Below are 14,400 nucleotides of genomic sequence, written 5' to 3'. Positions count from 1 at the left end.
CCTTAGAGCCCAACTAATTTTGCAAACAAATGTTATTAAAATTTCAAAATGAAGGCCGGGCATGGTGGTGCACAGTTGTAATCACAGCACTTGGGAAGCTGAGGCAGGAGGATCACTGTGAGCTCAAGCCAGCCTGGGCTACACAATGAGTTCACGCCAGCCTGAACTGCATAGTAAGACCCTGTTTCCCACCCAGAAAGAAAAAGAAATGATTTGTCTAGTGTTACCTGTGCTTCCTCCGGCACTCAGACACACTTCCCTGCCCTTCCCTGCCTGACATGTATCCCGGCATCTCCATCCATAAGGCTGTGCTGCTGGCCAACCACCTCACCTCTGCCCTAGGCCCCGACTGTCTGCCTGAATAAACAGCATGCTCCCGCCAGCAGCCTCTCCCCATGGCGAATCCGGGATTATGCTTTTCAATACTTAATGGGAGGAGCTAAGACAAGCTTTCTGTATGACTGACAGGCACACTGCTCAGAACAATGCCCAGTGTCCCAGGAGACCCAGGCTCCCCTCTCTGCCCCGCCACGATGTCCTTCCGATCCTAGCTAGCTCGCCCTGCCACCATACCCTGGCGACAGGAGTGGCCACATCTCTAGGACCCCTTTTGGATCAGACATTTAGAATGAGGGGAGAGAAAGGGGCTGTGGAGGTTTGCAGAGAACCCCATTTACCAGTCAAACTATAAAGGGTCTTCTGGATACCTCCTGGGTCCTGTTCAAAGCGGGGTCCCTTCCTTGGTGGTCCTGACCCAAAGCCCTCTGGTCAAACTTCTTTTAAAAATTATTCACTTGAATGGTGGCAAAATGCACATAGTGTAAAAGTTTACCATTTTCACCGTTTGAAGTGCACACGTCAGTGACACTGAGCCACACGCTCCAATGTTTGCGCACCCACGCCTACCACAGGGCTTTTCTCAAGCTGCGAAAGTTGGAAGTCTGTGCCATTAAGCAACATGCAAAAGTCCTGGAGCAGCTGGAGATCTCCGTGGGTCCTTGCACACAGCCTCTTCATGACTTTGGTGGAACAACGGGTCTCAGGAAGGTGAAGTTTTTGTCCAAGGTCACTTGCATGGGGGACAAACAAGTCTAGAGCCTAGGTTTGTCTCCTGAAGCTAACTTCCAGCCTCCTGCCCTCACTGAGCATCAAGTGGCCCTCCCTCCTGCTTCCCTGAACGCTGGTACATGCTGGGGTTTCCATGCTGCCACGAGCAAAAGTCCTGCTGATTCTGAGACTTATGAAGTGACCTGGACTCCAGCAGTCTCCAGTTCCCCTCTCAGACGAGGAATCGACAGCCAGTGCTTCAGGCTTCATTAAGAAAGGTCTCTCTGCTTTGAGCTCAAGGTCCCTCCTGCTCCTCCCAGATATGCACATCTGGTCATGAGGGCACAGCGTTGGGGAACTGAGGCACCGCTTACCCAAAAATAGTCGCAGTAGCTCCACTCTGTTGGCTTCAGCAACTGCTGTTCAGGCATTGTGTCTGGGTGAGGGAACGTCACACAGTTTATCTGTGGGGCAAGAATGAGGAGGAAAACAATTTTTCTGCGGATGAGAAGTGGGAAAGGCCTTTTTCCCTGAGCAGATCACCCATGAGCCTTCCCTTCGGGACAGTTTAATGGACAGCAGTGGGGTCTTCCTAAGCTTTGTATCCGGTATTTCAAATAAAGGAAACAGGCGTACACACGTGCGGGCGCGCGCACACACACACACACCTGCCAGCAGTGGGGAGCTGCTGCAAGGTCTTTGGAGGGTGATTTAATAGGATTGCAAACATCTAGATCCTTCAATCTGGCAATTGCTCCTCTAAGAGTCTGTGCTGCAGATGATCTGACCATGGGTGCAGGGACGCACGCACATGGGTTTCACTACAGCACTACCTATGCTGGCAAAAAGGCTGGACCAGAAATCTCCTTGTCCCATCCAGGGGGATGGATAGAACGAATAAGAAACAGGTCAGCATCCATGAAGTTGTATTTGCAAGGAAAGACACAGAGATAAAATTCTTACACACTGGTAAGGAAAGTATACCAGGATATATTGTTAGGTGAAAAAGAAAGGGGTGCTGGGTGTGTAGCTCAGTGGTAGGGTGGTAGTCTAGTGTGTCAAGGCCCTGGGTTCAATCCCCAGCACAGGAAAAAAAAAAAGGGTGGGGGAAGGAAAAGGCAGATGTAGAACAGAATTATTATATGCTTCTATTTGCATGAAAAGCTTGGGTGTATAAGCACATTTGGTTATTTGTGTATGGCATATTCCCAAGAAAGGAACAGTGGGATGGAGGACAGGAATACGAGTAAGTCACAGGTGAGAGGTTATCTCACAACACCTCACACATCTCACGGTATGTCCACATTCTATGAACAACAACAGTGTCAAGTCATGAGCCCAGGTTGCTTGTTTGGGGACGGTCCATGCCAAGGGGGGTTCAGTGCCATCTCTGGGTTGTCTCGGACTTTTTTCTGCCTCATATGCTCAAGGTACTCCCCGGCTTCCCTTGCTCTGTGAAAATGGCTTCATTGCTGTTACCACTGATGTGGCTTCGAGACCCCAATCCTTCTCTCACCTCTCCCCACCCCAAAGCATCTGCTGAGGTGGGAGATGTTGGAGGTTAAGGGAAGAACCTTGCAGAACACTCCTGAGGACCTAGGAACTGCATGCAAACCTGCGAGGGGCCCACACATCGCAGGAATTGCAATTTGATTTGAGCACCAACAAAGCTCTGCTTTGGACAGAGCTGGGGATTACGGAGCAGTCCCAAGCTGAGGAAGAGGGGCCTAGTATCACCAGATTATGCAATGGCTGGAGGGAAGCTCAAAGGCAGAGTTTTCATTGAATTCTCTCAATTCTTGAGTGTAAGCAATTAACTCAAGGGTTAGAATAATATTAATAAACTTAATAAATAAAAAACAACGCTATGTCTTCTTCACAAACACTTCTGTCAGGAGAGTCAGGCCTAGGGACCTCCAGACGTGACCTCGGGCTTAGGGGCTCGCAGGCGGGTCCACTTGGAAGTTTGCAGGGAAGTCAGTCCAGGGCCCACCCCCCAACCACCCTCACTGTTGCCTTTCAGGGGTGCAGGTCCCACTTGGCGTCTGGGGAGAAAAGGCCAGAAGTGCCAGCCAAAGAGAGGAACCCCTCCCCTTGGATACTGATAGCTGCTGAGGTGAGGTGGGGACCCCGCCCTGGAGAGAAGTGTGACACAGTGGGATCCAGGGCAGGAATGACCCAGCCCCTGATCAGTGGGGCCTGAGGGATTCCCGAGGCTGGGGACTTTCTCCTGCGCCACATGAGGTGAGGTGACCCTGGCTGGCATCAGCCCGCTGGGTGGGGGTGCAGCCTCCATGCTCAGCTCAGGAAGTGGGCTCCCCAAGCCTTCGGGAGTGAGGGCACCGTGGTGCGGTCACAGGTGAGTCTCCCTCAAGGCTTCAATGACCCCCACTACCAGGCGACGCTTGAGACAATCACGGAATCAAGGGATGTATTGTGAACTTTTACACAGGCCTTATTTTGTGTTCCAGCCATTGTTTTCATAACAAATGTGGATGATGATCACAATCCACTTTTATTTTGCTTCCTAACAGAGCTCGTGACAATTTCAATCAAATTTAATGATACAAGAACCATGACATTAAGATCAAGTGGGCATTAAGAGTCACGGAACTAGCAGACTGGAGGTACAGTTGTCCCTCGATATCCAGGAGGACTGGGCCCAGGACCCATACGGATGTCCAAATTCATGATATACTGTCTCATACCAAATGGCATAGTGTTTGCACATAACCTACGTACCTCCTCATGTATACTTTAAATCATCTCTACGTTATCCATACCACCTAGTATGATGTAAATGCTATGTACACAGTTATTATATTGTGTTGTTTAGGCAAAAACAACAAGAAAATGATTGTATAAGTTCAGTACAGGTGCCATTTTTGAACCTTTTCAACCCACAGATGGTTGAGCCCATAGACACAGAACGTGCAGGTCCAGAAGCGGGTTACAAAAGCCTTCTGAAGGTCCCGTGCTCACTCCCTCTCCCTCCCCTTTCTTCTTGCCTCATTCAAATGGCTCTTGGCCTTGACCTCTCAATGACGAAACAAGAACTTTACCAAGAGAGGAGGCAGCTGGGCCAGAGGTGGTCAGGAGGGAGAAGTGGGTCCTGTCCAGCCTTCTCCAGCGTCCATCCTCAGGGGATCCACCCTCTGAGAAGGACGCTACTCCCCACCCCAGGGTGCTCACGAAGACAGCCCTGTTAGCCCAAAGTGGAGATGATACCAGGGGTGGCCCCTTCAGGGGTGAATCCCAGCTGGCTCTAAACCCAGCCATCAGAAAGGCCACAGATTTTGGCAGAGAGGCTAGGAAGCCTTCCTAAGTCCCAGCAGTCCCTGCTCCATCCCAGAACCGAGGCTGAGTGTGCCTCAGAGTCACCCGGAGGGTCTGCTGAAATGCAGACTGCGGGGGCCCGCTCAGTGTTGCTAATTCAGGAGGTCGGGGTGGGACCTGTGCTTCCAGGTGAGGGTGACGTCCAGGGACCACACTTTGAGAAGCAGCACCCATGCAGTAGGGACAGGGGCCTGGCCCAAGGAGACCTTGGGACCCCCACAGTGGAAGACAATGGTGGATGGGTCCCGGTGCCACATGGTCTTCCACACAGATGCCCATGGGAGGGGCTGGAAGGGTCAGGGTCTAGAGTGAGGGGTCCCTCAGAGGACTCTGTAATGACCACCAAAGAAGAGCTGGTGGGCTCGAGGGAAAGCAAGGTAGGGGAGGTTGAAGACACATCTTTTTTTGTTTTGGCCACTCTTTGAGGACACTGGTTCTGGGACAGCCTGGCCAGGGATCCGAGGATGCGCTGTCACAGCCTCTCTCTGGGATTTTTCCTTCCCAGAGCCGTTGGAACTTCCTGGACTCCTCAGGGCCTTATGCCCCCTGGTGGGTATCTGGAGAACTGCACCTCACCCGCCTCCTGGGAGGCACCTTACTGACTTGGGGTTCCAGAAAATCCTCACTTAGCGATACTACCAAGAGCTTCACGCATTCTCATTTCAGCTTCCCAGCAACTCCAGAAGTAGGGAGCTTCATCTTACTTTATGAGGGGAAATTAAGGCTGGTAGAGGTATGTGAATCCAGCAGGAGCTGACTGCAAAGCTCACAGCGCCTTCCCAAGTTCTCAGGGCCACACACTGGGCGAGGACCCAGCAGGAGTGCATTCATGGCATTTCTTGTGTCAGCTTATTTAACATTTCTCTTCCTTGCCAACAGCCTGTCCACAGGGGAAAGGGACCATCCTTTTCCTGAAGTTTCCCTAGTACCTAGCCCACCACCCAGCACACAGCAGGCACCCCATACATGCTTCTTAGTGCAATGACTGGAGACTAGAGATTCCAGGTAGAGTGGCTGCCCTCACAGTCTGCGTCACTAGGATACTGGGGGAGATACATAAGTGGCTTCCGCCACTGGGGTATGCATGGGGTGCTGGAGCTGCAGAAGGGCCAGGGTCCCAGGGAAGGATCTTACAGGAAGGAAGTGCCATTGGGTAGTAAGAGTAGGACGCAGGCAGGAGGTGGGGTGGTAAAAGGAGTATTGCAGGGAGGAAAGGGGCCCGGGGCTGAGGCCACACTCCAGAGTTGGAGAAAGTGCTGCTCGGCCTGGCTTGTCTCAGAGTGGAGTGGGAAGGTGATGGTGCTGAGGGAACAGGCCTTGCAGGCATCTCCTGAGAGCAGCGGTGGCCCAGGAGCATCTTGCAGGAGAACAGCAGGAGCAGGAGTGTGCTCTCAGGTGGAGCAGTCTCACTGCAGACTGGAGGCCTCATAGAGGGAGAGTGTGGCTGGTCACCGTGGGGGCTGCAAGGTGACAGGGGAGTGGTAACAGTGGCTTAGGGCGGCACGGGGAAGGGAGCCTAAGTAGAAGAGTCTGCAGATGCTTTGCAGATTTAACGGGAGCGACTCCATGAGGTCAGTGCAGTGTTGCTTATCTATGATTGTGTCCCCACTCCAGGGGACATCTGACAATGCAGAGGCAGTTTTGGTTGTCACAACCTAGCAAGACGGGCTTGTTATTGGCACCTGGTGGGTAGAGGTGAGAAAAGACCGATGAACTTCCTGCAGAGCACAGAACAACCGCACACTACAAAGCCCGGAAAGATCAGCAGGGGCCAAGCTGACAAACCCCAAGATGGCTGGCTTGGGTGACGGGAGGATCCTCCAACGCCAGGACTGGACGTAGGGGGCGAGGTGGTGGAAGTGGTTGGTGAGTGGTGGCATGCTGATGTCCAGGAAGCAGCCGACTGTAACGCTTTTCATTGGCCTGGTGCACACTCACGCAGCCGGCCCAGGAGATTTAGGCTGGAGATGAGAAACTGAGGCCCAGAGAGGCTAACGCTACCACTGTCGTGCAGCTAAGGAATGGCAGAGAGGGGTCCTAAGCTGGCTTCCTAAGTCCTAGGCCATCACTCTTACCTTGTTCTGTCCTTGCATGACCCCAGGCCTCATGTTCAGGTGCAGCCCCCGGAACAAAAGCCCTGGGAGCAACACAGGCCCCCATCCTGCAGGGCCACAACACCGAGAGAGGGAAGAGCAAGGCGACAGGGCTTTCCCCTGGAAACCTCTGCTCCAAATCCCTGCCTCCTCCTGGAGGACACTCTCTAGCAGTTTGTACCAGGGTCCAGCTTCCCCTGTGGGCAGGAGCTTGTGTGCTCCCAAAGCCTCCTGGGCACAGCGTGAGCCGCAGGCTCATCAGGCACCCTGCGCACAAGAGACAGCTTAGGAGCCCTTTGTACTCAGCAATAGCTAAGGGTGCCCTAGGTGCTTCGTACTTATTAACTCATATGCTCACAGCAGCCCTGGGAGCAGGTGTTGCTACTACCCGCTTCTTACAGATGTGAAACGGAAGCACAGAGAGGTCAAGCAACTTACACAGGCTCACACAGGTTGTATGTAGTAGTGGAGCCAAGGTCTGAGCCCAGGTAATCTGGCTCCGGGCTCCAGGCTCCTAACCCTCCCACATTACCTCTCCAAAACACTGCGGGGAAACCATATGCCCTGTCCCACAGATGGCCAGGGCCCAAGCAGGAAGGGTGCACAACAGAAGAGCCTCCAAATGCCCTTCAAAGGGTGGGGGCAGTTCCAGGGGCCTCTCCCACACCCCCTCCCCGGAGATACAGGGCTCCCCCGGCTGCGTCTTCTCTCTAGTACCAGTGAGGTTCTCTCCAACCCTCAGGCGAAGGGAGTAAACCCCACCTCCACCTCCACCTCCACCACACACCCTGCCCCACTGCTGTGGACTCGGTGCGGCGCATGCTCCTGCCGGGACATTCTGCCCAGGGGCAGCCCAAGCCACAAGGGCTGTGCAAACATCCCCTCAAAAGTCCCACACCAAGGGGCTGCCAAAGGGGCGCAGCTGTCAGTAGAGCAGCCAGCCACTGCATGAGAGCTGCTGCACGTGGGGTGGCCCACCTGAGGGGCTGGTGGGGGGTAGGGAGTGACCCCAAGAACGGGCTGTGCCAGCGGGGGTGGAGGTGGGCAGAGGCCATGGCCCCCTCTACCCGGCTGTCTGATCCGCCTGCTTGCAGCAGAGAGGCAACACGGCTGACACCAAAGCAGACCCTGCATTTTCTCCCCGAGGGAGGGTGATCTTGGCCGGGGCCTCAGACCAGCAGAGAGAAAAGGCCCCAGGGCTCCTCCCCACTCCGAGCCCCGGCCCAGGGTGCCGGGTTGCAGACGGGCTATGCTGGGGAGCGGAGGCTAAGCATCAGAGTCCCCGAGTCCCTCTTGCCAGCAGAGAAGGTGGCTGCGTGCCTTTGCTGTCATCCCTCCGGGAGTCCTCGAGATTCTGACATGTCACGTTTGTGCCAGCGGCTGTGAGCTGCCATGCGTACCCGCCCCTCTCCACTCCACCTGCCAGTGCGCTGCTGCCAGCAGGGACGGGATCGGACCAGGCTGCCAGGCCCTGCCCACTGCTGCCAGGTCGCCCGTGTGTCAGTTCCTTCCGAACCAGCTCCAGGCCACTGCGCTTCAGAATCCTGCTCTTGTACCTTGGCCATGGACACAACACCCTTTGCTGCGCAGGCCTGGAACTGTCTGCTCTGTGGACCAGGGAGGGAAGCTGCTCCGCTCCTCCCTACGTGGGCAGGGAGGGAATCTCGAGTCCCAGTGTCCTGGGGAGGGCCAAGCCTTCCTTCTGAGCTCTGAGGGATCAGAACCCAGAACAAGGGTCTGGGCATGGGGAGAACGCCATGTGCGGGGAGGAGCAGGGGTACAGAAGTCTTCTGCCCGGAGGTGTGTGTGGCCCTGGTGGCCAGGCGGTGCACTGGGCAGCGTCCTGGGCTGGTAGCCAGGAGAGCCAGCTTCAAGTCCTGGGCTCCGCTCCTCACCTGCTCTGTGGCCTTTGGTCAGTGCCTCCTGTGCTCAGTTTCCCCCGTAAAAATTCTCTAAGGCACAAGTGTTTATGTCACACCTCTACAAGTGTGCCAGCCTGGCCCCAGAGAGACCCAGGGTAGGTGCAGGGTAGCTCCAGGAATTGGCATCCGAAACAAGTATCTCAGAGACCTTAAATGCTGACACACTGCAAACCATCTCATCAGGAGCACTGATGCAGGTTAGTAGGAAAAAAGTAAGAGAAGGCACTGAAGCAGGGATGCATAAGGTGTGCCATCCAAGGGCCACATGCAGCCCACTGACGGAGCCTGAAGCTCTGGCTGCAGCACAGTGCAGAAGCTACCCATCTCATGACCTGGCACCAGCGTCACAGCCTTTAAGACAACTCTGGTCAGCCAATCACTCTACCTTTCACGCTTTACTTCTTCTGTTTATCTTCTAGAACACCAATGAGTGGCTCCCTCCACTTTCTTCTCTTCCTTCTTCCCCCCTACATCGTAGACTTTGGGGAGCTACTGCTTTACCCCCACATTCTGGGGTGCACAGCAACAGACTTGAAGACAGAGACTGTGCCCTCCAGAAGTCTGCACCTGTGGGCTCCCTGCCCCGTCCAGCTCTTTCAGGTCCTCTAGAAATAGAGAGGCTACTGCCATCCCACTCTCCCAGCAGGCTGAGCCACTCTGTCCAGCCACCAGGGGGAACGGGGAGGTAGAAAGGGGCTGATGACCTGAGGAACCCAAGCCAGTCCCAGAAGGACAGTGCCGACGGGTGAAAGCATAGGTTTTGAATCCTGATGCTTTATAGCTGGGTATCCTGATGCTTTATAGCTTTATAGTGCTACTCTGTGCCTCAGTTTCCTCATGTGTAAGTGGATGAAGATCACACTAGTGTGTACTGGGCACCTGCTATACGCTAAGCGTGTGTAAGTGCTTTGCACTAGCGAATGTCCTTACACTACCCCTATGTTACTGCAGCTCCACTTCCCTGTTTTACAGACAGACCTGGACACCTCTGAGGGGAGAGCTGTAGCAACTTGCCCCAGGTGTCGTACCGCTCATAAGTGATGCTTTGGCTTCAGTGTCCAGGTACACAATCTCTCAACTGTATTGGTCCTATTAACTACACCTCACACAGCCAGTGGGTGAAACAGGGCACTTGAAACACTGCTGGTACATGATAAATGCACACAAAAGTGGCAGCAGTTATTCCTGTTGGTTTTACCTAATTTGTTTTCCTACAAAGCAGGACCTCCAGCCGGGATAAGCCAGGGAAACACAACCTCTCCTGGCTGTATCTCCATGGGGTTGGTTAGAACGGCTCAGGATGGTGTGAGATGGAGCTCAAGAGGGCAGTCCCCTGTTCCCTACTCTTCTGCATTTGTGCCAAAATAGTAAACCCAGGACCCCGCTTCTCAAGTCTCCACGTCGTTGGCTGTTCGAGCAGCTGGACAGCTCCTTTCCTACCTGGAGGGACAGATAACCAACCCCCCAGTCGGGCAGAAAGCTGAGATGGCGAGGCGGGGTGGGACTCCCACTCCACACAGGCGCTTGGCGGGGTTCTGGAGAAGCCCTGGGAGGTGGACTGGCCGCTCCAAGCAGAAGCTTCCTCAGGAACTCCCAGGAGCTCTATTCTTAGGGTGCCTTCTCTCGCTTGTAACTTTGACATCCTCCAGAAGTTTCCCGCACAAAAGCAACCCTGCTGTGGCTGTAATTTGCACGTCACATCACTCGCACACAGCGCAGTCCACCCCCGTCAACCCACTCCCGCACACGCACCTTCCCTTGCCCGCCCCACAAAAATGGCTCCTGTGTCGCTCCAACCACCTTCCTTCCCACTTCCTTCCCCATGGGAGAACGAGGGACACGTGAAACGGCCAGAGGAAGGGGAGGTGGGGCTGGGGTCACTCAGCTAAATCCACGCTTTGGAACTTCCCCGTTTCCAGGCTGGGCATCCCTTCTGCTTGGCGGTCCACGTTGTCATAGCAACAGCCCAGCTGTGGCCAAAGGCCCCAGCTTACCACCCGACCTGGAAGCACCCAGTGTGAGCCACTTACTGTGATGGTGTTTTCCTTGCTCTGCTTTTTGCCTGGTGAGGAGGATCCCAGGTTCTGGGGAGAGAGGTAAGAAACATCATCAAAGCTGTTCTCCATATTGGACTTTTTTTTCCCCATTCAGGTTCCCTGAGGGTGGAGGGATTGGTTAAGAGCCCTGTGCTGGTGAAGTTCAGCCTGCCATTAACTCCTAAGTCACCATAGTCTCGGCCAGGACGGGCAGGAAGATCTCCTGGGTCCACTCTGCTCCCATGCTCAGCTCCCGGGCTGCAGGCAAAGTGGGAGAAGGCTCCTGCATACCTCTGAGAAAACTGCTCCCAACCAGGTCTCCCCTCCGCCCCACTCAATCTGTGATTTGGGGAGTTAACCCCTCCGCTGCCCCCTGCTGGTTACTGCTTCTGCGCTGCTCACTGTCTGAGCCGCAGAATCCACCGGGGAGCAGAGAGTTAAGGCCAATCACAGGCCACCACCTCCTGCCGGTGGGGATTCGGCACATGACATCTTATTCTGAAACTCCCGGGTCCAAAATATCAAGCCCTAAATATGTGTAATGTGCACAGGGGCGCTGCTCAGTAACCGCTGAGACTTGCAGCTCTCCCTGCTCCCGGAGGCAGGAGCGATTTCTCAACCAAGCTGAGCATCAGCTTTCACTCAGTCTCTCTCTGGGTTGCCTTTTCCTGTCTTCTCTGCTGCCAGCTGGCAGAGCAAAGTCCCAAGGACCTCTGAGTCCACAGGTCCTTGGCAGCTTGCCCAAGTCCCAGGCTAGGGGTCTGCTGGTAGACAAAACGAAGAGCTGCTAGCTGAAAATGTCAAACCTTCCTTAAGAGCAGATGACCCTAAGGGGAACTTCAACCCTGGGTTTTCCTCGTGCAATTAGCAATTACATTAGGGATTCAACACCAGGGGGCCCCAGGCAGGACCTGAGATGTCTCCTGTCCTGAGCCCCACAGTGACCTTACCCCTAAGCTATGGCAGGTGGACATCCTGTTGCACATCCTGGCACTGACTTCTGGGCTGACCCTATCCTTGGTGGAATAGAAGAAATGTCTGACACTTCACAGATATAGTGCCAGGGAAAGCATGCAAGGGCTTTGCCAGTGAAGCTCAAGGAAGCCAGCAGTGCCCTCACCCCCCTCCGGCCAGTCCAACCCTAGACCACCCAGCTGCTGTGGTGAGTGTCAGGCTGTCACTTGAGAGCTTGACAAAGTGCTCATTTCTTACTGCCAAATAACCCTCCTCCGACTGGTAAATAAAATCAACTCATAACAAGTGACATCCTTAGCATTCTCAGCAAAAGTAATTCACCTTAAGGACCATGCATTTCACAGACCAGACACTGATTACTGGCTTTGAGATCTTGGCCAAGGACTCTGAATTCCTTGAGCCTCAGTTTTACCATCTATAAAATGGGATTGTTATTGCTGGTCTTTAAGCTGTGCAGTACATCAGGACTGAGGAGCTTATCCAAAATTAGACTCAGCTGTACTTCTCAGAGCTGCTGTTCCAGCAGGTCCCTGGTGGGGTGAGCTGCTCCCATATAGAAGCCCTTGGAGGCATACTGATCTGGTCAACCTTCTGTCATTTTCTCAAGGTGTCTACATGCAGTAACCCCTCTGGCTGCCTGTAGTTGTTCAGAGTTTCTGTACACATTTTTAAGGCATCAACTCATTCATCTGGCCTACCCTGCACCTTCCCATGCTATCCGCTCCGTCCCACGTCACGTGCCAAAATTGCTGGAGGAAAAAGGCAAACAGAGGCTCCACGGCAAGAGACACAGTGTCAGTCCCCAAGGAGAAGAGATGGGGACAGAAGTTCTCCTGGAAGAGAAGAGTTCTCTCTCTTGCATGCAGAGACACTGGCCAAGCATGTATATGCTAGGAAGAGGAAGGGCTGCATTTGGGGCAGATTCTGTGGTCTGCTGTCCACCGTCATAGATGCATATTACATTGCTACCGTCACTGTGTGCCTAGCATCAGGTGCTCCAGCATCCTCGGCCGGACTTCTAAGTCTACAGGTGGATGCTGCTGGAGCTGGGGATGCAGAGCTGGAAGAGGAGGAGGATTAAGGGGAGGAAGCACTGCAAGAGCTACCGCTACTGAGTGCGTGCTTATCTCGGCAAGCAGCGGGCTTGGCATCTGACGTGCTTAATCTGGCTTAATCCTTACAACCCCAGCAAGTTAGGTGGCGTCTTATCTGTTTTTGCAGACCATGATACTAAGGCTTCCAGGTGCTAAATCATCCAGGATCACAAGACTAGTAAATAGAATGGAACCCAGAACCGAAGCCTGCATATTTCTTTGTTCTGTTTTCATCATCTCTTCACTTGGAGACCTGGGGCAGTGTCTTCCTTTCCAGGTATCTTTGTAGGAGGCAAAGAGATCTCCATCTTCTACTAGCATTTGGCTCAAGACTGTAGGGTATAAAACTCTGTGAGTGAGACTGGCCATGGAGCTCACACCTGCTCACTATGACTTAGACCAGGACAGGAATACAAGCCACACGGAGGGTGGTTGCTCTGTGTGTGGGGGTCAGTACTCATCTGATCTCTGTTGTGTTGGCTGTGGATCACTTCAACCAGTGCTGATCCGGGACAGGGGCCCACAGGCAACACCAGTCTCTGTGACTGCTGCTGCGGATCTGTGCCTACCATCGCAGCTTCATGTGCATGCGTCATATACGTGCAAAGATATGTACCTATGCATCACACTTACACACACCCCTACTTCGTATCACTGAAAAGGCCAGGAAGGAAGGACACTACATGACTGTGTCAGCATTTACTAGCTACATAATTTGTTTCTAAATCCTACTCCACATGAAAAGGAACCCAGGCTCCTTGGAAAACATGGCTAGTCCCAAACACAATGTAAACCCGGAAGACCTTATTTCAGCAGGAGCTAAGAAAAGGCATAAAGAGCAATGATAATGTAACAAAAGCCCTTCCTTTAAAGGGCTCCCACAGGCTACATGTGGGGCAGTCTGAGCATGAATATCAAAAACGACAACTGACTCTCTCCAACGTGGTGGGAAGAAATATTTCATCTTAGAAAATCGCCAATTAAAAAAATGCACCAGGAATTAGAGATTCACCATTTGGGAACCCCAGTGTCAAAACAGATTCAGGTCATGATTATCATAGATGTTCAAAGCCCTGAGTGAAAGGCTGTCAGGGAACACGATAGTCACAGAGTATCACACTGGTATCCCACAGATTACCGATAAATTAGGAAAGAAAACTGTACCTCCTCAGAGGAGAAATCCAGTAGTCACCACATTAGCCAAGCATTCAAACAGTCCAGCAGTTGCAAACCTGGGAGCTGTGCCTTAGGGTGCAAGGAGCACTCAACATGCTTAGAGAGTGTCCCCCCAACACCGCTTCATGGGACTCCAAGAACTTAACGAATCCAAGCACAAGAAAGCAATCAGATCCAGAATGTAGGTCAATCTACAAGACAACTGACCTGGCCTCTCCAAAAAGTCAACGTGAGGAGAGACAGAAGAGAAAAAATGTGAGCGATCAACCTAGGTGAAAAGAGATGAAAGAGACAATGTAGATAAAATGCTCCTTTTATACACAATGGAAAGCTATTCAGCCGCAGGAGTGAAGGTCTGATCCATGCCACTACACCGGCCTCAAAAACACCAGGAGTGAAAGCAGTCACAGAGGCCCACAAATAGCACGAAATGTCCAGAACTGGAAAATCCGGAGATAGAAAGTAGAAGAGCGGTTGCCTAAGGCTTGTTGGGATTCTTCAGGGGATGATTAAAATATTTCAAAATTCATTATGATGATGGTGGCACAGCTTTGTGAATACGCTAAAAAGCCCACTGATTTACAAAGAAGTGAGTAAATTGTATAGTACATGAGTTACATGTCAACAGAGTGTTTTTAAAAAACAGAGACAGACAGGCTGGAGAAACACAGCAACCAATGAAACTCAAGTAGATCCTGGACTGGAGAGACAAGCTGATACA

The 14,400-nt window shown here is 52.9% G+C and overlaps 1 protein-coding gene across 3 annotated transcripts in view; it reads right to left on the bottom strand.

Moving 5' to 3' along the window:
* The window catches only part of Gas7 (growth arrest-specific 7), a gene marked incomplete at its 5' end in the record, with an annotated part of 244,231 nt that overhangs the window by 30,927 nt on the left and 198,904 nt on the right, over positions 1–14,400 (bottom strand). For all 3 annotated transcript variants that reach the window (XR_263351.2, XR_263350.2, XM_005399366.2), the window contains 2 exon segments: positions 1,422–1,511; positions 10,429–10,482. Coding sequence is in view for 1 of the 3 variants with exons in the window: in XM_005399366.2 (XP_005399423.1) it covers positions 1,422–1,511; positions 10,429–10,482 (144 nt within the window).

The sequence above is a fragment of the Chinchilla lanigera genome, unplaced genomic scaffold (assembly GCF_000276665.1).
Source record: "Chinchilla lanigera isolate Chin_1 unplaced genomic scaffold, ChiLan1.0 scaffold00066, whole genome shotgun sequence".
Lineage (NCBI taxonomy): Eukaryota > Metazoa > Chordata > Mammalia > Rodentia > Chinchillidae > Chinchilla > Chinchilla lanigera.
Note: the sequence above shows the minus strand (reverse complement) of the source record. Positions and strands in the feature narration are given on the sequence as shown.